This window comes from Chiloscyllium plagiosum, chromosome 7 (assembly GCF_004010195.1).
Source record: "Chiloscyllium plagiosum isolate BGI_BamShark_2017 chromosome 7, ASM401019v2, whole genome shotgun sequence".
NCBI lineage: Eukaryota > Metazoa > Chordata > Chondrichthyes > Orectolobiformes > Hemiscylliidae > Chiloscyllium > Chiloscyllium plagiosum.
In genome coordinates this window covers 85,489,969-85,514,257 of record NC_057716.1, presented here as the reverse complement: position 1 = coordinate 85,514,257, position 24,289 = coordinate 85,489,969, and the positions used below count along the sequence as shown (strand labels likewise).

Sequence of the window (24,289 nt, the reverse complement as noted above, 5' to 3'; positions counted from 1 at the left end):
CTGGGGGAGGTGTTGCGTACGGGGGAGAGGTGTTGGGTGCAGGGGAGGTGTTGGGTGTGGGAGAGGTGTTGCATGGGTTTGGGGGTGGGAGGAGAGGTGTTGGGGCCTCGCGAGCTGTGTGCTGCTGCAGTCTCCTGAACGAGGAGCAGACTTTAAAAACTCTGAGCCCCACAAGAAAGACATTTAATCTATTAACCGAATAATCGGTTGTTTGAACGAAATAGTGCCCGCCCAACATGTTCGGATAATCGAGATTCCACTATAATCAGATGGTGTACCACTTTGTAGTACCTTAGCAAAGACAATGCACTGCAAAATACATGATGCATAAAATCTTAGGATCCCTATAGTGTGGAAGCAGATCATTTGGTCCAAGTCCACACCAACCCTCCGTGGAGTAACCCACCCAGATCCATTCCCCTACCCTATTACCCGGCATTTATATCTGATTAATGCACCTAACCTACACATCCCTGAACACAATGGGCAATTTAGCATGGCCAATTCACCTGACCTGCACATCTTTGGATTGAGAGAGGAATCCGGAGCACACGGAGGAAACCCACACAGACACGGGAAGAATGTGCAAACTCCACACAGACAGTCACCCGAGGCAGGAATTGTACCCAGATCCCTGGTGCTGTGAGGACGCAGTGCTAAACACTGAACCATGGTGCCACTCCCAAAGGATCCAGATTTCACTACCATTGAGGACACTGCTAATTTATTATAAAGATGAGTTAATAACGCTGGGAGATAGTCCAGATTGCAAGTTACTCCTCTATAAAGAAAAGTTGAAACTTTATTGCTGGAACAGCACAGCAGGTCAGGCAGCATCCAGGGAACAGGAGATTCGACGTTTCGGGCACAGGCCCTTCTTCAGGAATCCTGAAGAAGGGCCTGTGCCCGAAACGTCGAATCTCCTGTTCCCTGGATGCTGCCTGACCTGCTGTGCTGTTCCAGCAATAAAGTTTCAACTTTGATCTCCAGCATCTGCAGACCTCACTTTCTCCTCTATAAAGAAAAGGCAGACTATGACAGTAAACTAGCTTCGAATACAAAACAGATAGCAAAGGTTTCTACAAACATATAAAACAAAAAGAGTGGCTAAGGTAAACTTTGGTCCTTTAGAGAATTAGAAGGGAGATTTAGTAATCGAAAATGAGGGAATGGCCAAGGCATTGAACAAGTATTTTGTGTCGGTCTTCACAGTGGAAGACATAACAACAATAATTGATGACAAGGAGGCTATGGCAGGTGAGGACCAAGAAACTATCGTTATAACTAAGGAGGTAGTGTTGGGGAAGCTAATAGGGCTAAAGGTAGACAAGTCTCCTGGTCCTGATGGATTGCATTCCAGGGTACTAAAAGAGATGTCGGGAAAATCTCAGACGCACTCATGATAATTTATTAAAATTCGGTGGACTCTGGTGGTTCTGGCAGATTGAAAAACAGCAAATGTGACAGTGCTGTTTATGAAAGGAGGTAGACATAAGGCAGGTAACTACAGGCCCATTCGTTTAACTTCTGTAGTGGGGAAAATGCATGAATCTATCAAGGAAGAAATAGCGAGACATCTGGATAGAAGTTGTCCCATCTGGCAGACACAGCATGGGTTCATGAAAGGCAAGTCATGTTTAACCTATTTACTGGAATTTTTTGAGGACATTACGAATGTGTTGAACAACAAAATACTGGTAGATGTGGTGTATCTGGATTTCCAGAAGAAGTTCAACAAGGTGCTGCACAAAAGGCTGCTGCACAAGATATAAGTACATGGTGTTACGGGTAATGTATTAGCACAAATAGAAGATTGGTTAACCAAACAGAAATGGAAATGTGTTGCTGGAAAAGCGCAGCAGGTCAGGCAGCATCTAGGGAACAGGAGAATCGACGTTTCGGGCATTAGCCCTTCTTCAGGCTAATGCCCGAAACGTCGATTCTCCTGTTCCCTAGATGCTGCCTGACCTGCTGCGCTTTTCCAGCAACACATTTCCATCTCTGATCTCCAGCATCTGCAGACCTCACTTTCTCCCTAACCAAACAGAAAACAAAGAGTGGAGATAAATGGGTGATTTTCAGGTTTATAGAACATAGAACATTACAGCGCAGTACAGGCCCTTCGGCCCTCGATGTTGCGCCGCCCTGTCATACTAATCTGAAGCCCATCCCACCTACACTATTCCATGTACGTCCATATGCCTGTCCAATGAACACTTAAATGCATTTAAACTTGGCGAATCTACTAACGTTGCAGGCAAAGCATTCCATACCCTTACTACTCTCTGAGTAAAGAAACTACCTCTGACATCTGTCTTATACTTATCTCCCCTCACTTTAAAGTTGTGTCCCCTCGTGTTTGCCGTCCCAATACTTGGAAAAAGGCTCTCCCTGTCCACCCTATCTAACCCTTTGATTATCTTGTATGTCTCTATTAAGTCACCTCTCAACCTTCTTCTCTCTTACGCGAACAGCCTCAAGGCCCTCAGCCTTTCCTCGTAAGACATTCCTTCTATACCAGACACCATCCTAGTAAATCTCCCCTGCACCCTTTCCAAAGCTTCCACATTCTTCTTATAATGTGGTGACCAGAACTTTACACAATACTCCAAGTAGAGCTTTGTACAGCTGCAGCATAACCTCCTGGTTTCGGAACTCAATTCCTCTATTAATAAAGGCCAAAACACTGTATGCCTTCTTAACAACCTTGTCAATCTGGGTGGCAACTTTCAGGGATCTGTGTACATGGACACCAAGATCTCTCTGCTCATCTGCACTCCCAAGAATCTTACTATTAGCCCAGTACTTTGCAGTCCGCTTACTCCGTCCAAAGTGTATCACCTCACACTTGCCCACATTAAACTCCATTTGCCACCTCTCAGCCCAGCTCTGCATCCTATGTCTCTCTGCAACCTACTACATCCTTTGTCACTATCCACAACTCCACCGACCTTAGTGTCGTCCGCAAATTTACCACCCTTCTGAGCCCTCATCCAGGTCATTTATAAAAATGACGAACAACAGTGGACCCAACACCGACCCTTGCGGTACGTCGCTAGTAACTGGACACCAAGATGAACATGTTCCATCAACTACAACCCTGTTTTCTTTCAGCAAGCCTATTACTGATCCAAACTGCCATGTCTCCCACAATCCCATTCCTCTGCATTTTGTATAATAGCCTACTGTGGGGAACCTTATCGAACGGCTTGCTGAAATCCATATATACCACATCAACCGGTTTACTCTCATCTACCTGTTTGGTCACTTTGCCAAAAAAGTCAATAAGATTAGTTAGGCACGACCTACCCTTCACAAAACTGTGCTGACTGTCCCTGATCAGATTATTCTTTTCTAGATGGTTATAAATCCTATCTCTTATTACCTTTTCTAACACTTTACCAACAACTGAAGTAAGACTCACTGGTCTGTAATTACCAGGGTTAACTCTACTACCCTTTTTGAACAAGGGAACCACATTTGCTATCCTCTAGTCCTCAGGCACTATTCATGTAGACAATGATGATTTGAAGATCAATGCCAAAGGCTCGGCAATCTCTTCCCTTGCTTCCCAGACGATCCTAGGATAGATCCCATCCGGCCCAGGGGACTTGTCTATTTTCACACCCTGCAGTATTTCTAATACCTCTTCCTTGTGAACCTCAATCTCTTCTAGTCTAGATGCAAATATTTCTGTGTCTTCCTCGCCAACATTTTAATTTATATAGTGAACACTGGTTTCAAATCAGTAGCCAGTAGTATGCCTCAGGAATCAGTGTTCGGAGCGTAATTGTTTAGAATTTACATAGATGATTTAGAATTAGAGACCAAGTGTAGCTTATCGAATTCGCAGGTGACACTAAAATGAGTGGTACAGCAAAGCGTGCAGGTGACACTGAAAGTCTGCAGAGGGCTATAGATAGGTTAAGTGAGTGAGCAAGGATCATGCAGATGGAGTACAATGTTGATAAATGTGAGGTCATCCATTTTGATAGGAACAACAACAAAATGGACTATTCTATCAATGGTGAGAATTTGCAGCACGATGCTATGCAGAGGGACTTGAGTGTCCTTGTCAATGAATCACAAGATGCTGATTTGCAGGTGAAGCAGGTAATTAAGGAGGAAAATGGAATATCGTCCTTCATTGCTAGAGGGATGGAGTTTAACCAGATTATGCTGCAGCTGTATAAGGTGGTGAGACCACATCTGGAGAACTGTGGACAGTTTTGGTCTCCTTACGTGAGAAAGAAAATACTGGCACTGGAGTGAGCGCAGAGGAGGTTCACTAAGCTGATTCTGGTCTTGAGAAGGTTGGGTTATGAGGAGACATTGAGTAGAATGGGACTGTACTCAATGGAATTTAGAAGAATGAGGGGGGAGTTTAATAGAAACATAAAAAATTATTCAGAGAATAGATAGAATAGAAGCAGGGAAGTTGTTTCCACTGGTGGATGAAACTAGGGTGCATAGCCTCAAAATAAGGGTGAGCAGATTTAGGACTGAGTTGAGTAGGATCTTCTTCATCCACAAGGTTGTGAATCTTTGGAATTCCCTGCGCAGTGAAGCAGTTGAGGCTACCTTATTGAATGTTTCGAAGGCAAAAATAGACAGATGTTTGAACAGTAAGAGAGGGGTTATGGTGAGCAAGCGGAGTCCATGAAAAGATTTTTTAAAAAATATATAATACATATGTTCTTAATATATTATTCCTTGCAATACAAGTTTTAAATGAATAGTCATTTGAACAGATTTGCAGCCAATACTCAGAATACTTTAAATTTTTATTGACAAGCATTTTAAAATGAATCTCCCTCCAATAAGGCAATTAAAAAACTTAGCTATTTCAAATTTCAGAATTTGATCATGAAAACAACATTCTACCACAGTACTGGTTTTTAAACAAAATCAAATTAGAAAAGAAGACATTCACAATTCATTCGAGGATATAGGTTTTGTTAGCTACTTCAGCATATACTACCCATTCCAAACTGCCCAAAGGAGTCTGAAGTCAAATACAAGCCAGAACAGGTAAGGGTGTTCGTGAAACAGATTGTTATTCCAACAATTGAAAATGGTTTCATGGTCATCATTCAACACTTCATTCCAAATCTCCTTCAATTTGATTCAAATTTCACCATCTGCCATAGTGAAATTCAAAACCCAGATCATTAACTGGGTCTCTGGATTAATAGTTTGGCATTAACAGTTCTAGGTCTAAGGGGCACTGACCTTAACCAGAACATTTACTAACATGCAGGCCTTCCTCTCCCATCCCTATTTCTAACTCAGCCCTAACAAGGCTGATCAAAATTCAAGCAGTGATTTCTAGAAACCCAAATATACTTTAACTATCATTTAACCAAAATTCCATTCTGGACAGCTCATTTAAGAAAGGATGCTAAAGTACTAGAGACAGCGCAAAGGAGATTTTCTAGAATGATACCAGGAATAAGGGATCTTTGACACAAGAAAAGACTAGAGAAAATTGGCTCATTCTCCTTGGAGCAGAGAAGGTTAAGATGTGACCTTATTGACGTGTTCAAAATCATGGACAATTTTGACAGGGTCAAAAAAGGATATTTTGTTTCAATTAAATGGCAAATAAGTAACTGGGTGGTTGGGTGCGGTTTCACAATTTCCAGATTGTCAGCAAGAGACATTCAAATGAGATGAGGAAAAACTTCCTTACTCATTTGTTAGGATTTGGAATGCAGTGCCTTGCAGAGTGGTGGAAGTGAATTCCACAGGAGGTTTCAAAGGCAAGCTGTATTACATTTGAAAGTGATGAATTTAGAGGGCTACAGGGATAGGGCTGGAGAAGAGGACTAGCTGGGTAGCTTTATAGGGAGCCAGTACAGACATGATAGATTGCATGGCCTCCTTTAGTACTTCAAAATTCCATAACTCTAAAATGTACTTTATGAAATTATGTATGTAAATGTACATATGTCAGAATATTTAAGGCAAATGTACTATGGACTGATAAACAAAATAGGTTGGCATAAAATGGACGGAGCTTATAGAATATGCACTTGAGTTTCAGATTAAAATTGGAGAAGCAGGGCAAAATAAACTTTATTCCTCGTCTGCTTGATGTTAACACCGTTGACAAGGGCACTGTGTTTGTCAAAGTCTAACCTTGATTAACACAAAATTCAAACAGATAGACAAATTACTGTTTACCATATTTGAAATGGGGACAATGGTCATTCTCAATCTCCATTGCATAAACGTGCAAAAAGTACAGAAACAGGTAGATATAATCTTATCCTACTTTTCATTTAATTATGTCATTATGCTCAGCATAGTGCATAACAGTGCTTTAGGAAGAAAAAAACCTAGCATACCTGCGTGTAAGAATCTTCATCTGAGCTGAGAAAGTCATACTGCTTAATATCCCTCTTCAGGGCTGGTTGGGATTCTGTGCTAGCCTGATGGTGTAAAACAACACACTCTGACGTTTTATGTTTCTTCTTCACGTACTTCTTTTTCGCACGAACAGTATCAGTAGCCTCCTCTTTAAATGACATCAGATGCGGCTGTTGCTGCTTTAAAAAGCAAATCAAAAGCAAATTAAGTAATCTCCTTCGTTTAGTATACACAAATTATGGTAGTTTTAATTTAAATATTACATTCCTGCTGTAGATTGGCTTTTATTTGAACCACAGAACCATAAAAAAATCTACTATAGCAATCCAGAACTAATTTCTCTGCCTTACTTCTGACAATTCTGGATCTTCCTGCTAAAAACATAATTAATATTTCTCCCTAAGCTATATATCTTGCTTGTTGCCACAACTATCCCATGTGACAAAATATATGCTCCAAAAGCTCAAACCTTCACCTAATTCTTCTCCCTCATCATTTCCTCTGATCAAAAAATTAATTCAGTAATCTTGTGCTATTAATTCCATCAATACTCTTCTACTCTCAAAAATTCTAAACTCTTCCCAATGCAGAGGCAATACTGCTGCAGTACTTCTTTTCCAAAAATAATTAAGTTGTTGAATACAGTGTACCATAGTTAATTTGAATGATTATTTTAACCCACAAATAAATCAATTCAAAATAATAAATTTAAATAAAAACATTGTTGCAAAATTTTAATCTGAATTAAAACATAATTCCAATCAAGGAATGTTGATTTTCTTTTAAAAAAAAGCTACTTTTGATTCTTATTTAATCTATTGCTTGTTTTACATTCCATTATGTGTTTTGTACAGCTTTTTCCTTTAGCACATCAAAATGGTTTTGGGAATTAGAAATATATTCCATGAGTTAAAATAGCCAATATCTTAGCATACATGTGTCACTGCAACAAACATGGAATCAACAGTCAAAACTGTACAAAATCAGTAGAAATCATTATCACATTTTAGTATTCTGTTTATATCATAACTGTAGCTGTATGTTCTCCTGAACATATGGGAGTCATTTAAATGGCATGACAGAGGAACGTCGATTATCTGAATACCAATTATTCGAAAATCGGATTATCCGAAGGAGATCTCCAGGTCCCAGTGGAAACATTACATCAAAAACATATTTCCAACAGTGATCGTGTCTTTTGTTTACATGATTAAACAGGCACAGTCTCCAAATGACTGTCTGCCCCACCTCTCTCCCCCCCACACTTTCCCTGGAGTTCTACAGAACGGTGTACCCTGAAATCCCCCCTTCCCCACATAATCTCTCCAACATTGTGCTGTACAGAGCAACGATGGAGCCTGTCAAAAAGTTGAAGTAAAATGTTTTGTGTGTGTGCATGCGTGCTATTTGGAGATTTACTCCACAAAGGCAGCTGCAGCAGCAATTTTGTTGGTGGTATCCAGACCGGCTGCCCCGGAGAGGGGGTGGGTGTGTGCGGGGTTGGGGGCGGTGTTGGATGGGGTCGGGGCAGGTGGTGGTGTTGCACGGGGTCGGTGGTTGGTGTTGGACTGGGTTCGGGAGCAGGGGCGGTGCTGCACAGGGTCAGGGACAGTGTTGGAGGGGGCGGGGCAGTTTTGCACGGTGTTGGCAACGGGGCCTCGCACGCACTCTGTCCTGCTGCAGTCTCCTGAACGAGGAGCAGACTTTAAAAACTCCGAGCTCCAGAGGAAAAACATTTAATCGATTAACCAAATAATCGATTATCGGAACGAAATAGTGCCCACCCATCACGTTCGGATAATCGAGGTTCCCCTTTACAGTATATGAGACACACAGAACTGATTTTACTAGTTGAGGGTCTAATTTTGAGAGGGGACAAAAGAAACTTGAATGCATCAATTTTGAAAAGGTATCCTGAAGAGACACTATTCAGAGGGAAAGCAATTTGATAGATGTTTTAATGGTAAAATCAAACTATTAAAAGGTAGTTTCAGAAGTTATATCAAGACAGAAAGTGATCAGTGCAGGGGTCAAAAAATTCCTGTTTAGAACAGAGGCAAAAATAAGCTGAATATGACAAGAGGAGGATTTTAGGGTCTTTCTAAATGAAAGAACAAAAATGAACAGAATAGATTGATTTTCTTGCTTGTACAAATTTTTTGATCCAAACAGAACAAATGTGCCATCTTGATCTCAACTTTCTATGAATTAATTTCTATTATTTTGGCTACTTTGATCAAGGCTGCATTGAATACTGCTCAACATCAATGCTTAAATGCTAGCACCAAATGAACACAAAGGAACTTACACTACAATATTAACACATAACTTCAAGATAATTTTATTATTTATTTTGTTTTCTTTATTTTGACTTTATTTCCTTTCCAATAAACTACAGTTTCTTTAAACATTTCTAAGTATTTTAGTGGCAGCAGGTTTTGAGAAGATTTGTGGCTCAGGTTGAGGTTCTGGACGTAGGTTTGCTTGCTGAGCTGGAAGGCTCACTTTCAGACGTTTCGTCACCATAATAGGTGACATCTTCAGTGAGCCTCCGGACGAAGCGGAGTGGCAATTTGAACATCCCAAGTTAATTCTAAAGTTGGGTGCAACACTGGCAAAAACTTATCAGATTTGCAACTTACAAATAAAGAGCGGTATTTAGCCAGTTATTAATATATAAAATCAAAGTGAGCACGCTGAAGCTGTCCAAGACAGCTAACGTAAGATGAATTGCCTGATCCATGTCTGTAGCTATACAAATCAAAGACAGCCTTTTCAAATTAAACATGCTAACTTAACCAAACTGGTTTTTGTTTGGCACTACAGAACTGACAAGTTGACTGTCAGTCATCAACTTGTGCATATGCCAAGCAACATCTCTATCAACCAATCAGCACTCTTCTCTTAGACTAAGAATGTTGTTAGTATTGATATTACTTGCTTGTAAATTTTCCTGAGAAGTCCAAGATAAAAACTATTGATAAAAAGTTTCTTCTGTCAATGTTCAAATCATCTTTCACTATTGGGAACTTAAAAGAATAAGACCATAAAATCTCAAAATACAGAATACTCCAATGTTAAAATATATAATTTTGATCGATGAGTGCATAAGGAAAAATTTGACAAGGAAATTTTACCTTAACAGTTTGGATTTCTGGTGCTTTGTAATGATTACCATTGTGAAGAGACACTGTCGTATTGGAAATGGTCTTTTCCTGTTTCACAGTCCTTAGCTCACTCATAATTTCTCCACCAAAGTCACCCATACGGTACCTACTCAATCAGAACAAAAAGTCAGCACTTCTTACAGAGTGAACTAGGGTGCACGTCAGGACTGAAATCAGTTGATTTTTAAAAAAAAACGTTTGTCTGGGGACATGCACTTCACCAAATGTGCCAGCATTTATTGCTCAGCTCCAATTGCCCTCAAGAATGTAGTACTGAACTGCCTCTTGAGCCACTACATTCCATTAAGTGTAAGTACACCCACAGTGCTGTTAGGGAGAGAGCTCCAGGAATTTTACCCAGCCACAGCGAAGGAATTTTTTAAAAACTCTTGTGGGATGTGGTCATGGCTGGCTGGCCAGTGTTAATTGCACATCCCTAGTTGCCACTGAGGTGGTGGTGGTGAGCTGCCTCCTTGAACCACTGCAGTCCATTGTTGATTTACAATGCTGTTAAGGAAGAAATTCCAGGAATTTGACCCAGCAACAATGAAGGAATGGTGATATATTTCCAAGTTAAGGCAGTGAGTGGCTTGGAGAACTCACAAGTTGGTATTCCATGCATCTACTGCCCTTGTCTTTTTTGATGGTAATGGTTGTGTGTTTGAAAGATGCTATTTAAAGGAGCCTACTCACATCTGCAGTATATCTTAGCCATGGTATACACTGCCACTACTGTGTGCCGGTGGTAGAGAAAGTGAATGTTCATAAATAGCAGACTGCTTTGTCCTTGATCATGTCAGGCTTCTGCAGTGTTGTTGGGCTTGCACCTTGTAGATGGTGAACAGGCTTGGGGAGTCAGGATGAGTCTGCCCTGCTCTTGTAGCCACTATTTATATAGGTAGTCCAGTTCAGTTTCTGGTCAATTTGTTTTTATTCATTCCAGGGATGTGGGTGTCATTGGCCAGACCAGCATTAATTGCTCACCTTTAAACACTCCAGAGGGCATAAGGGCAGACTGCCGAGAGTCTAGGGTCATATGTAGGGCAGACCAGGTAAGGACAGCAGATTTCCTCTCCGAAAGAGCATTAGTGAAGCAGATGGGTTTTTCCATCAATCGACAATGGTTTCATAGTCATCGTTAGGCTCTTAATTCTAGACATGTATTGTATTCAAATTCCACCATCAGCAATGATGGGATTTGGAACTGTATTTCCAGAACATTACCTGGGTCTTTGGATTAACAGTGATAATAGGCCATTACCTCTCCAACAACTACCAGAATGTTGACAGTGGGTGAATTAAACGTCAAGGGACAATGATTAGGTTCTCTTTTGTTGGAAATGGTATTTACCTGGCACTTGTTTGGTGTGAGAGTTACTAACCTCTTCTCAGCCTGGCGGCTGAACTTTGTGCAAACATCAAACAACATCCCACTTCATACCTTATAACAGAAGACATGTTATTGAAGAATGGGCCTAGGACACGAAACAGAAGGAACTCCTCACAGAGATACACTCAGTATATGGCTGAAGATAGTTTTAAATGCTTCAGCCTTAACTTTTGCACTGATGTGCTGGATTCCCCTTCATTGAGGATCAGGATATTTGTGTATTCCTTTACTCTTATTGTTTGTTTTATTGTCCATTACTATTCACAACTGAGTTTGGCAGAACTGCAGAGCTTAGATCTAATCCAGGACCTGCTTAGCCCTACCTCTATTGTTCAGTATACAAGTGGTCCTGTGTTGTAGCTTCACCAGGTTGATACATTGTTTTTGCCTTTGCATGGGGCTACTCCTGGTGTGACTTCATGCATTCTTTATTGAACTGGAGTTGATCTCCTGGCTTAATAAAAACCTTAAACACTGGGGATACTGTAAATCAAAAGCAAAAACATAAATTACTGGAAAAGCTCAGGAAGTTTGTCAGCATCTGTAGACAGAAATCATAGTTAATGTTTCAAGTCAAATGACATTCCTTAGAACCAGGAAGGGTTACTCGACTCAAAACGTTAACTCTGGATTTCTCTACACACATGCTGGCAGATCTGTTGAGCGTCTCCAGCAATTTTTTGTTTTTTGGCTTGACAGTACTGGTACGTTGATTCTCCTGCTCCTTGGATGCTGCCTGACCTGCTGCGCTTTTCCAGCAACACATTTTCAGCTCTGATCTCCAGCATCTGCAGTCCTCACTTTCTCCTCGAAGATTTTAACCTACTGCAAATCCTCTTGCAAGGATGCCTTCCTTGAAGAAGCTCTCTTCCTCCCTCTACAAGGAATTTAGTGAGTCCCTCTCTCACTGCACACCCCAGGTCATCTCCTCTGCACAGAAGCTCTTCAGCCACGTTACTCCCCCTCCCACTCCACTAAGGACATGCAGGTCCTTGGACTCCTCCATCACCAGACCATAGCAACACGACGGTTGGAGGAAGAGCGCCTCATCTTCCGCTTAGGAACCCTCCAACCACAAGGCATGAACTCAAATTTCTCCAGTTTCCTCATTTCCCCTCCCCCCACCTTGTCTCAGTCAAATCCCTCGAACTCAGCACCGCCTTCCTAACCTGCAATCTTCTTCCTGACCTCTCCGCCCCCATCCCACTCCGGCCTATCACCCTCACCTTGACCTCCTTCCACCTATCGCATTTCCAACGCCCCTCCCCCAAGTCCCTCCTCCCTACCTTTTATCTTACACTGCTGGACACACTTTTCTCATTCCTGAAGAAGGGCTTATGCCGGAAATGTCGATTCTCCTGTTCCTTGGATGCTGCCTGACCTGCTGTGCTTTTCCAGCAACACATTTTCAGCACAGTGGGGATACAGAAGACCACGAGTGTGCAGATTTTGTACTGATGTGTCACTCTGCTGTTCCTAATGGCCCACAGTACTTCACAGACGTTTAACTTCGAGTTGCTGGATCTGTTTGAATTCTATTCAATTTTCCCCAGTACTGTGCCACAATGAAGGCAAGCTCAATGTGAAGACAGGACAATTACCATGCATTAATCACTCTGAACTATATTGTTGTGGGAATATGGATCTATGATAGGCAGATGATGAGGTTAAGTACGGCTTTCCCTCTTGCTCACTGCCTCACCATAAATCGCAGGCCCGAACTAGCAGTAATGTCCTTTAGAACTTTACCACCACAATCAGTCATGGTGCTGGCCAGTCATTCTTGATGATGGGCACTGAAGTTCCCTCGCCCAGAGTACTTTCTATATTCTTGCCACCTTGAGTGCCTCCTTCAAGTGGTGCTCAACATGGTGGAACACTAATTCATCAGAAATTACTGGGGGGTAGAGGAAGAGATAAAGAGACAGACATCGAGAGCAAGAGAATGAGTGATCGAGAGGGAAGAGCGAGAAGGGACGGGGGAGGGAGAGGGGAGCGCGCGAGGGCAAAAGGGACGAGGGCGCACGAGGGCAAAGGGCCAAGACGGACAGCGAGAGCGAGAAGACACGAGAAAGCCAGGAGTGTGCTTCCTTCAAGTGGTGCTCAATATGCTTGAACATTGATTCATCAGTAAATTAGTGGGGGGTAGTTGAAGATAATAAACAGAGAAAGAGCGAGTTGAAAGACAAAGAGAGATGTAGACAGAGAGAGAGAGAGGAAGGAGATCCAATGAGATAGAGAAAGGGAGACAACGAGCGAGAAGGACAAGGGGAGGGGCAATGTAAGGGGGGCATCAAGAAAGAAAGGCAACAAAAGACAGAGAAAAAGAGGGACAATGAAGGGTGATAACAAAATAGAAAGGAAGAGAACAATGACAGAGAGGGAGAGAGTAGTAACTGAGAAATTTAAAGAGAGAGAGATAAAAAAAGATACACACAGGCATGGTTATCAGCAGGTAGTTAGCTTGCCCATGTTTGATTTGATGCTGTTAGACTTTATGAGGACTGAACTCAACATTGAGGACTCTCACGACAACTATTGCCCACCGTATACCACCACCCCTGCTGTGTCTGACTGGTGGGACAGGACATACCCAGGATGTTGATGGTGTCGACTGGGACAGGATATGTAAGAAACAATTCTGAGATACAGGTTTGATAGGCTGTTGCTTGCACTCCTAATTTTGGCAATACACCCAGATGCTAATAAAGGGTTTGAAAAGTTGACAGATGATCCATCTAGTTTTATTCCCTTTTGGAGATATTTTAGTTAATAACTAGGTGATATTTTATGAGCTTAGAAAAAAAAGTCATCATACCTCTTCTCAACCACATCCAGTGTTAGATGAAGCAAATCCTTTTTAGTCTTTTCTCGTCTCTTAATCATTTCTAAGATGGTAACTGCTCGGCTGAACTCTCGACGCAGTTTCAACATTTTCTCATATGAAGCTTCATCGTTTTTGCGATTCTGTTTTTAAAAATAATTAGAATCGATGTTTTATAAAACAAGAATCATCAGAAAATGCACTCACATCGGCAGAAAAAAAAGCCCACGGGAAGCTGGATAATTTTCCCCATTAAATTAACATGGTGCATAATTTGAGAAAATGCATTTTGGTTTTAAACTGTGAATAAAAATGGATAAACAAAGAAAAAAAAAGCAGTTTCCTCAACTCTTCAACTCACGCGAAATATCAAGTTAGCCACAGCACAAAGGATTTGTGCTCTGTCTTGATCCCAACTGAACAATTTGATTAAGAAACACTGGACTTAGAATCTTGGAATTTTACAGTACAGAAAGAGGCCATTCAATTTACTGTGTCAGTACTGGCTCCCGAAAGACCTACCAAGCTAGCCTCATCTCCAGCTCTATCTCCACAGCCCACTAACTTCATCACTTGCAAATATACATTCCTCTCTCTTTTGAAATCGCAGATGGAATCCACCACTACCACTCTTCCAGGCAGAGCATTCCGAATCTTAAGTCTCTGAGTAAAGATTTTTCTCCTCATCTCACTCCAGCTCTCTTGTTGACAAGCTTTGCTGACTTGAAATGTTAACTCTGCTTTCATCCCACAGATACTGCCATACTTGCTGAGTTTCTCCAGCAATTCCTGTTTTTGTCAACAATTTTGCACCCTGGACACCTCAATACAAATTTAGCATTTTTCCTCACAAGGGTAATGTTCATTCTTATTTGTTCCGGAAACAGATTGTGTGAGCTGCACAAAATCTAGAGCACAGGACGTATGTTTCTAAATTTCCATCAATACTAATACATTGACAATTAAGTATGTGACCGACAGGGAAGAGCACATAGCACCCTCAAATCTTCACTTCGCATTTTGAAAGGAGGAATGTGACCAGCAATGAAAACTGCAAATACTAAATCATACTCACCTTTCTGGTCTGCATCTTCTCTGTTCTCCTTCGAAAAGCAACATATGGATCATTGTTAGTGGAGCCATCTCTTTTCTCCTGTTTCACCCAGGGGATGAGGGAGGGTGCCCTGCAGTTTTTGCGTTTCCTTGCCCAGTAATCATATACTGCTTTTATCAGGTAGTCATCTTCTTTCAAAAGCAATCTGGCCTCTTGAATAGATACAAGCTGAAGAACAAGATAAATTACAATAAAACTAATTTGTAAATTATTACATGTAAATTGAATTTGTGATAGGAGAACTAAGTGTAGGTTTTCACATTTCAATGTTCACCCACACATAGAAAGATTTTTAAAAACCCATATCGCTCCCAAGTCTGCACCATCATTCAGGATGATCATGGCTGACTTCTGCCTTGACTGCTTATTCCCACCCTTTCCCTATATCATTTCATTCCAAGATGCCAAATATCTGTCCATGTCAGCCTTGAATATACTCAATGACGCCGCATCACAAAAGATCCAAAGAAAAACATTTCTCATATCTAAATAATCAACCCTTTATGAGGCTCTGTCCTCCTGTTCCATATTAATGAGCCAGGGGAAACCTGTGGACTGGAATGACAGTACAAATCATCCTTCTAAATGCTACACAGCAGTGATTAATTTACTTAACTAATCAATAGGACATCCTTCTCATCCCAGGAATTAATCTAGTGAACTTTTACTGTTTTGTCACCAAGGCATTTAGTTCCTTAGATATGGAAGAAAGAACTACACATAGTAATCTAAGTGTGGTCTTACCAAACGTCAGCATTAACTTCAGAGTCCCTGCATTTTGTATCTCACATCTAGTTTTGACAACATATGCCAATTGAGAATCTGATATAGTGGACAATTGAATAAACAGTGAATCTCTCAACGCACTGAGCAACTATTTTTCCACAATGCTACAAATTCTACAAACAGTGCGAAAGCATAGTAAGGACAGTAAATTAATTATTCAGTTAAGTATATCAACAAATTCTAGATCACTAAAAAAATCAGCCAAAACCAAGTGTGACCATTATTATCAAAAGAAGGTGAGCAAAGTTACCCTCCTGTGCCTCCTCCTCTTAAGTCACCTATCGTCGTGATGTGGCCCTAAACAACTTAAGCTTGCAAACTAAAGATTTGTTGTTTTTGGCAGCTAATACATCAGTACCTGATTTCCACTAGCTTTTTCCAGCCGGTCAAACATCTCTTCAAATTGCAATGGTTTGATCTCCATCTTTCTATTCAGACGATTGAATAAGACTTCATCTTCAGAATCCATGTCATAATCTGGCTGTTCACTATCCAGAATAAAAGCTGTAAAATACAACCAGAATTTTATTTTTAGATGCAGACAAATTATTGCAAAGCTTAAATGGGTTAGAATATAATTAGCAAAGAGGATATTACAAGTAATGTGTTAACAATTCGATGCTTAAGAAAAGCTGCTAATGCGCAAGAACACCAAATTTAAACCAATCTTCTTCTCTTACGAGTCAAATTACAAATGAAAATAACATTAACATAACATTTACTCATTACTTCTGATTTACTTTGACATAGATGAGTTATCAAATTTTCCAAAATGAAACTTCAATTACAGCCATTTTCAGTCACTAAATGTGCAGAATTGAAGTGCTTGGAGAAAAATGAGGGAAACCATATCAAAAGTCCTTTTATAATTTTCAGAACCATATCTTTGAATCTATATCATATCCAAGGGTAAAAGAAATAATCATGCTCCTCATAATAAAGTTTGCCTTAATTCATCTATATTCGGGAAGATATAAACAATTTTAAAGGTTTCAACAGAATATGAAAGAATGAAATTTTAAAACAATCAGCTACTCCATTAGTGATCAACTGAAAATGAATCTTCCTCACAAAATGAAATCATGCTCAGGCAACAAAAGTTTTAGTGAGGAATCCCCAAGTCAAAGAAATAATCAGATGGTAAATGACTTACGCTGAATGTGAATGAGCTGTTTTGGAACCTTGAATTCACCCCTGTATAGACGATCATAGTAGGAGACATTACTCTCTGCCTCGGGCACTGGAATAACCATATTCTCCCTTTTTTCTCTGAAGACCTGCTGTGCTGAAATAGCTCTCTGTAAATGATGTTCCTGAAAAAAAGGAGGGAAACTACATTACTGAAACATTAAAAGCTAAGTTTAGAATTTTCCCAATGGCCAAGTGATAAAAAATTATATAAATTCAGGAAGCAATAAATTTAATCCCTGCTCTGCAGCAGTTTACCTGATCTCAACTCGAACATTACATGGCATGAATTTTCTTGCTACGAAAGCAGAACAGAAAGAAGTCAAGTTCACCTTCTTTTAGAAAGAGGACATTTAGTTTGGCCAGAATTTAGCATTACAGTGTTACTCTGCTGTCAATCAGCAAAGCAATGTTCAATATCTAGCATAAAAAATAAAGAATGGCTACCTGCGCAAGGTACTGAAATGATGCAAAATCTGCATTAAACATCTCATCACAAATCACCTTAGGAGAAAGGGGGCAATTTGATTAGAAAACAGCAAATTTCCCATTATATACCTGCAATAAAAGCTTTCTGAAAATTGATAAAGAGTAACAAAAGTTTGCATTTCTAGATTGTTCAGCAGTAGAGTTGGAGTACCAAATAATGAAGGAAAATCCAAAATGTACAATTCATCAATTGACCATCAACCCAGCAGTATTGTAAAAGGTAATAGGGTGAACAATCCATCAGCTTATTTTTAAAATCTATTTCTGTATTGGGCATCTTTTTGATTTGTTAGTATTATTGGAAACTATTTTAGAAAACTAATAGCTCAGAAAACTGCAATGGACAAGCACGCACTAATCAATAATTTGGTCAGGGAACAGGCATTTCTGTAAGGCTGGTCAGCAATGAATCCAAACATACAAAATTTACAGGCTTCAAGGTATGTTGAGAGATGAAGAGAAAAATTGAGTGGGCCAGTTCAAGTTGCTGATGAGTGAGAGTGGGTCAGACCAGTCTGGCGAGAGGAGAAATGAGAAAGTGAGATTTCCCTCTAAATCGATTTTAATGATAAAGCCAAAGTAGAAGGATACTTCCTGCAATTAAAGTGGACTGCAGCCTACTGGAGAGAACAAAAAACATCTGGAGAGAAAAAAAAACAAACAAAGCCTGTTTTTCTGGTGAACATAAAAGTCCCACAAAATGAATCCAAGAACAGAGGTTTTCCCAAGCTAAACTTTCCTTGCTAACGAATGTCACACAAATAGAGTGTTATTTGGATGTTGTTAGTGGGATGTGGCTGGATGGAAATGACTGATTTATTCACAACATCACAACACGGAGAACACTTCAGAAATGCTTAATGGACTGTGAAGTGCTTGGAGACATAATTGAGAAAGGTGCTCATATAATCGCAAGTTCTTATTCATTTTTGTTCAAATGAAGTTTCAATCATATGCTCCTAACTATAGATAAATGTAATTATCCAAGGTACAGGAATTGTTGACATACTAAAGTCAGCAATACATGATGAAAAATATAATAGATTTACTGTGGAACTAGATAATCTGAGATTTAGAGTGGATTCTCTTTAGAATTATGAAAATGATTCTGATTGCAGGTTTAAATTGTGACTGCTATGGAAATAAACTGCTTCCAATAATATCAGGTTAGCAGTCAAATATCATCCCAACAGCATAAAGTAAACTGCACTGCATCTAATTTACTCAGTAGCTTTCCTTAATGGCAGTAACTTGACAAACAGGACAATTTTAACAGGGACTCTATTTATTGGGTTTCAACTGTACCTGCAATTTCAAAGGTGTTTCCTAGCTTGTGTGCTGTGAAGGGATTTGTTCGAAAGTAGCTCAAAGCACCAGAGCAGCAAAAGGTCCCACATAACTGCCTTTTATAATATAAACTGAGCAGCCCTGTAAATGGGAAGTAAACAGGCAGAGTGAAACATTAAAAGGTGGCAACACCAGTATGTGAGGTTGTAAAAGTTTAGCATCAAATCCACATCCATAGTGTTACATCTTCCAAAGAGGTGGCCTCAGAAGCATCACATATCTCCACCCAAAAACAAAAATAAGATCTCTCAAGATATGATTTGACAAATATTCTGTCACTCAGTTCATCTAGTTATTGCTAAAATACTTCCAAGAAATGTGACTGGGATGTAGGTCATTAGTTGGAAATTCACGTCACTCTTAGTTGTTATGAAGTTTCAAGTGTTTTTAATAAATTCAGGCAGTGAGCTTCACTGGCTGTGCCAGCATGAGTTCCCCATTCCCACGTGCCCTTGAGAAGGTAGAAGGAGCTTTCTGAACCCTTGCAGTCATTTGATGTAGGTACATCCAGAGTGCTGTTAGGATGGGAGATACAGGATTTTGATCCTGGTACGGCAAAGTAGTTCCAAGTCTAGGTGGTGTGTAACTTAAAGGAAAGCTTACAGGTAGTGATGTTCCAATAAAGCTTCCACATTTGACTTCTGAGACAGTAGTGGTCATGGGTTTGTAAGGTGTTCTCTAAACAGCCTTTCTGCAGTGTATCATATAAATTGTACACAATGCTGCTATTGTGTGTTGGTGTTTCTGGCAATGAATGTTTGTGGATGTGATGTCAACTAAGCAAAGTGCTTTGTTGTGGATGGTGTTAAGTTTCCTGAGTGCTATTTAAATTGCACTCATCAGTGCAAGTGGGACTATTCCATAGCACTGACTTATACCCCTTGATTTGGAATCATGAAGTGGTTTAGTCATTGTAGGGACTGCCAGCCTGAGCTGCTCTTTTGACCACAATATTTATATGTTGATTCCTTTTCAGTTTCTGGTCAATAGAAATCTCAGAATGTTGAGACTGGGATTCAGTAATAGCAATTCTACTGCATGTTAAGGGTGATGGTTGGATTCTCTCCTATGCCAGTGTCTGACACTTCATTGTTACTTATTTGCACAAACTTGGAAATTGTCTAGATTCTGCTGCACTTAGAAGTGGAGGCATCATTCAGTTTAACTTTCTTACTGACTGCACAGACGTCGGAGACCAGTGCACAGTAGTGTGCTAATGGTGATTGCTGTATGTGGAGCATTGGAGTGGCTGCACGCAGCTTAGATGGAATGTTGAGAAGAGGAGCACAAATGGTGCTCAACATCATGCAAACATTGGTTAACATTACATGAAGCTCCTGCATGCCTTTCTGCACTTTTCAATGATCCCTTGGATTGATTCTAATAATGGAGTCGGAATATGAGGTCCAAAAGATTGTGGTTGAATAAAATTTGTACAGTTAATGGTCCACAGCCCCTCATGGGTCCACATGGGTTTCAACAGAGAAAGAATAGAGAGAGACAGATAGAGAGATATATAGAGAGGGAGAGAGGAAGAAAGCAGGGAGAGAGGAAGAACGGAGGAAGAGAGGAAGAACGGAGGAAGAGAGGAAGAACGGAGGAAGAGAGGAAGAACGGAGGAAGAGAGGAAGAAAGGAGGAAGAGAGGAAGAAAGGAGGATGAGAGGAAGAAAGGAGGAAAAGAGGAAGACGCGAGAGGACTGAGAGATAGCAAGCAGTAAATTTTCTTGTCTATGTTTGAACCTAAAAGGACGAACCTTTAACTTATAGAGTCCCCGGTTCTGAATTCAGCCACAAAAGCAAATATCCTTTCCAAGTTCACCTTGTCAATTCAGGATCTTATACACTTCAATTAAGTGACTCCTCACTTCTGAACTCCAGTGAGACCATGCCCAGTCTGTCCAACTCATCCCCATGACAGCCCAAATTTACCTTAACCTCCTCTGAACTGCCTCCAACAGTTATGTAATTTCTTAAAGGAGACCAAAACTGTGCGCAGTATTTGAAATGTAATCTCATCAATGCTCTGTACAACGGAAGCAATAATATCCTTACTTTTATGTTTAATCCCACTTGTAATAACAAGTAGCATTCCATTACTTCATTACATGCTGTACTGGAATACCAACTGTGTAACTCATACGCTAGAGCACTCAAATCCCTGTCTGTTTCCACACTGTAATCTAATCTAATCTAATCTAATCTAAAAAGTAGCATTCCATTACTTCATTACATGCTGTACTGGAATACCAACTGTGTAACTCATACGCTAGAGCACTCAAATCCCTGTGCACCTTGGCAGTCCACAGTCAATGTCTACTGAAGCAATAACTATTCTTGTGTCATCTTGAATTTATCTGCCATGCCTTTGTTCCCTCTAGCTAACACAATGATGGAAATTGTAAAAGGTTGAGGCCCCAGCAAAGACCTGTGTGGGACTCCACTTGTCATATTTTATTAATCAGACAAAAACCCTTTTATGCTTGTTGTGTTTTCTGTCATCCAACCAACCTTCTATGTATGCCAATGTTACCTCCACACAATGAACTCTATTTTCTGCAATAAGCTGTGATGTGACACCTTATCAAATGGCTTCTGGAAAACCAAGTACAGAATCTCTACATGATCCTCTTTAGCCATATGTTGTCCTTCGAAGGAGTCCAAAAAAAGTTAAACAATTTTAGTTTCATAAAATTATGCTGACCTTTCCCGATTACCTTGAATTTTCCTATGTATGCAGGTATAGTCTCTTAAAAGATTGATTTTAACACTTTCCCCACAAATGTCAAATTAATTGGCCTATAGTTTCCAGTTTTCTGCCTCTCTACTTTGTTGAAGAGGGGTTATATTTGCTACTTTCAAGTCTTCAAAGTTTGTGAGAAAATTTGTAGCTCGGGTGCTCGTTGTTGTGGTTCTGTTCGCCGAGCTGGGAATTTGTGTTGCAGACGTTTCGTCCCCTGTCTAGGTGACATAAATGCCGGAGGAAACATCACAGAAGCGCTTCACAGGAGGTTCCCAAGCCCTGACGATGTCACCTAGACAGGGGACGAAACGTCTGCAACATAAATTCCCAGCTCGACGAACAGAACCACAACAACACTTTCAAGTCTGATGGAATCTTTCCTAAATCTGGGGAAGTTTGCAAAATAAACAGCAACATATCTATTACCGCATTAGTTATCTCTCTTACAACATAGGACAAAGTCATAGAGATGTACAGCATGGAAACAGACCCTTCGGTCCAACTCGTCCATGCCGACAAGATATCCCAACCCAATCTAGACCCACCTACCAGCACCCGGCCCATATCCCTCCTAACCTTTCCTATTCATATATCCATCCAGATGCCTCTTAAATGTTGCAATTGTACTAGCCTCCACCACTTCCTCTGGCAGCTCATTCCGTACATGTACCACCCTCTGCGTGAAAAAGTTGCCCCTTAGGTCCCTTTTATATCTTTGCCCTCTCACCGTAACCTATGCCTCTAGTCTGGACTCCACAACCCCAGGGAAAAGACTTTTGTCTATTTATCCTAACCATGACCCTCATAATTTTGTAAACCTCTAGAAAGTCACCCCTCAGCCTCTGATGCTCCAGGGAAAACAGCCCCAGCATGTTCAGCCTCTCCCCATTGCTCAAATCCTCCAACCCTGGCAACATCCTTGTAAATCTTTTCTGAACTCTTTCAAGTTTCACAACATCTTTCCGATAAAAAGGAGACCAGAATTGCAAGCAATATTTCAACAGTGGCCTAACCAATGTCCTGTACAGCCGCAACATGACCTCCCAACTCAATACTCTGACCAATAAGAGAAAGCACACCAAACGCCTTCTTCACTATCCTATCTACCTGTACTCCACTTTCAAGGAGCTATGAATCTGCACTCCAAGGTCTCTTGGTTCAGCAACACTCCCTCGGACCTTTCCATTAACTGTACAAGTCTTGCTAAGATTTGCTTTCCCAAAACGCAGCACATCGCATTTATCTGAATTAAACTCCATCTGCCACTTCTTGGCCCATTAGATCAAGATCCTATTGTAATCTGAGGTAACCTTCTTCGCTGTCCACTACACCTCCAATTTTGGTGTCATCTGCAAACTTACTAACTGTACCTCTTATGCTCGCATCCAAATCATTTATGTAAATGATAAAAAGTAGAGGACCCAGCACCGATCCTTGTGGCACTCCACTGGTCACAGGTCTCCAATTTGAAAAACAACCCTCCACCACCACCCTCTGTCTTCTATATCCAAATGGCTAGTTCTTCCTTTATTCCGTGAGATCTAACCTTGCTAATCAGTCTCCCATGGGGAACCTTGTCGAACGCCTTACTGAAGTCCACAGAGATCACATCTACTGCCCTGCCCTCATCAATCGCCTGTGTTACTTCTTCAAAAAACACAATCAAGTTTGTGAGACATGATTTCCCAAGCACAAAGCCATGTTGACTATCCCTAATCAGTCCTTGCCTTTCCAAATACATGTACATCCTGTCCCTCAAGATCCCCTCCAACAACTTGCCCACCACTGATGTCAGGCTCACTAGTCTATAAGTTCCCTGGCTTGTCATTACTACCCTTCTTAAAGAGTGGCACCATGTTAGCCAACCTCCAGTCTTCCGGCACCTCACCTGTGACTATCGATAATACAAATATCTCAGCAAGAGGCCCAGCAATCACTTCTCTAGCTTCCCATAGTGTTTAGGGTACACCTGATCAGGTCCTGGGGATTTATCCACCTTTATACGTTTCAAGACATCCAGCACTTCCTCCTCTGTAATAGGTGTCACCATCTATTTCCCTACTTTCTATATCTTCCATATACTTTTCCACAGTAAATACTGATGCAAAATACTTGTTTAGTATCTCCCCCATTTTCTGCGGCTCCACACAAAGGCCGCTTTACTGATGTTTGAGGGGCCCTATTCTCTCCCTAGTTATCAGTTTGTCCTTAATGTATTTGAAAAAAAAACCCTTTGGATTCTCCTGATTTCTATTTGCCAAAGCTATTTCATGTCCCCTTTTTGCCCTCCTGATTTCCCTCTTAAGTATACTCCTACTGCGTTTGTACTCTAAGGATTCACTCAATCTATCCTGTACATACCTTACATATGCTTCCTTCCTTTTCTGAACCAAAACCTCAATTCCTTTGGTCATCCAGCATTCCTGTATCTACCAGCCTTTCCTTTCACCCTAACAGGAATATACTTTCTCTGGATTCTTGTTATCTCATTTCTGAAGGTTTCCCATTTTCCAGCCATCCCTTTACCTGCAAACACCTGCCCCCAATCAGCTTTTGAAAGTTCTTGCCTAATACCGTCAAAATTGGCCTTTCTCCAATTTAGAACTTCAACTTTTAGATCTGGTCTATCCTTTTCCATCAGTATTTTAAATCTAATAGAATTATGGTCACTGACCCCAAAGTGCTTCCCCACTGACACCTCAGTCACCTGCCGCCTTATTCCCCAAGAGTAGGTCAAGTTTTGCACCTTCTCTAGTAGGCACATCCACATACTGAATCAGAAATTTTTTTTGTACACACTTAAATTCCTCTCCATCTAAACCCTTAACACTATGGCAGTCCCAGTCTATGTTTGGAAAGTTAAAATCCCC

General features: G+C 40.7%; 1 protein-coding gene across 3 annotated transcripts in view; it reads right to left on the bottom strand.

Annotated features, from left to right (window-relative positions):
- The window catches only part of epc2 (enhancer of polycomb homolog 2 (Drosophila)), a 72,127-nt gene that overhangs the window by 24,478 nt on the left and 23,360 nt on the right, over positions 1-24,289 (bottom strand). For 2 of the 3 annotated variants that reach the window (XM_043694133.1, XM_043694132.1), the window contains exons 2-7: positions 16,807-16,966; positions 16,012-16,157; positions 14,829-15,035; positions 13,748-13,896; positions 9,510-9,645; positions 6,351-6,551 (exon numbers count right to left, since the gene is read on the bottom strand). In XM_043694133.1, the coding sequence (XP_043550068.1) occupies positions 6,351-6,551; positions 9,510-9,645; positions 13,748-13,896; positions 14,829-15,035; positions 16,012-16,157; positions 16,807-16,966 (999 nt within the window). Of the gene's footprint in view, positions 1-6,350; positions 6,552-9,509; positions 9,646-13,747; positions 13,897-14,828; positions 15,036-16,011; positions 16,158-16,806; positions 16,967-18,635; positions 18,737-24,289 lie in introns of those variants that run through there. The other variant, XM_043694134.1, reaches the window with a different exon arrangement.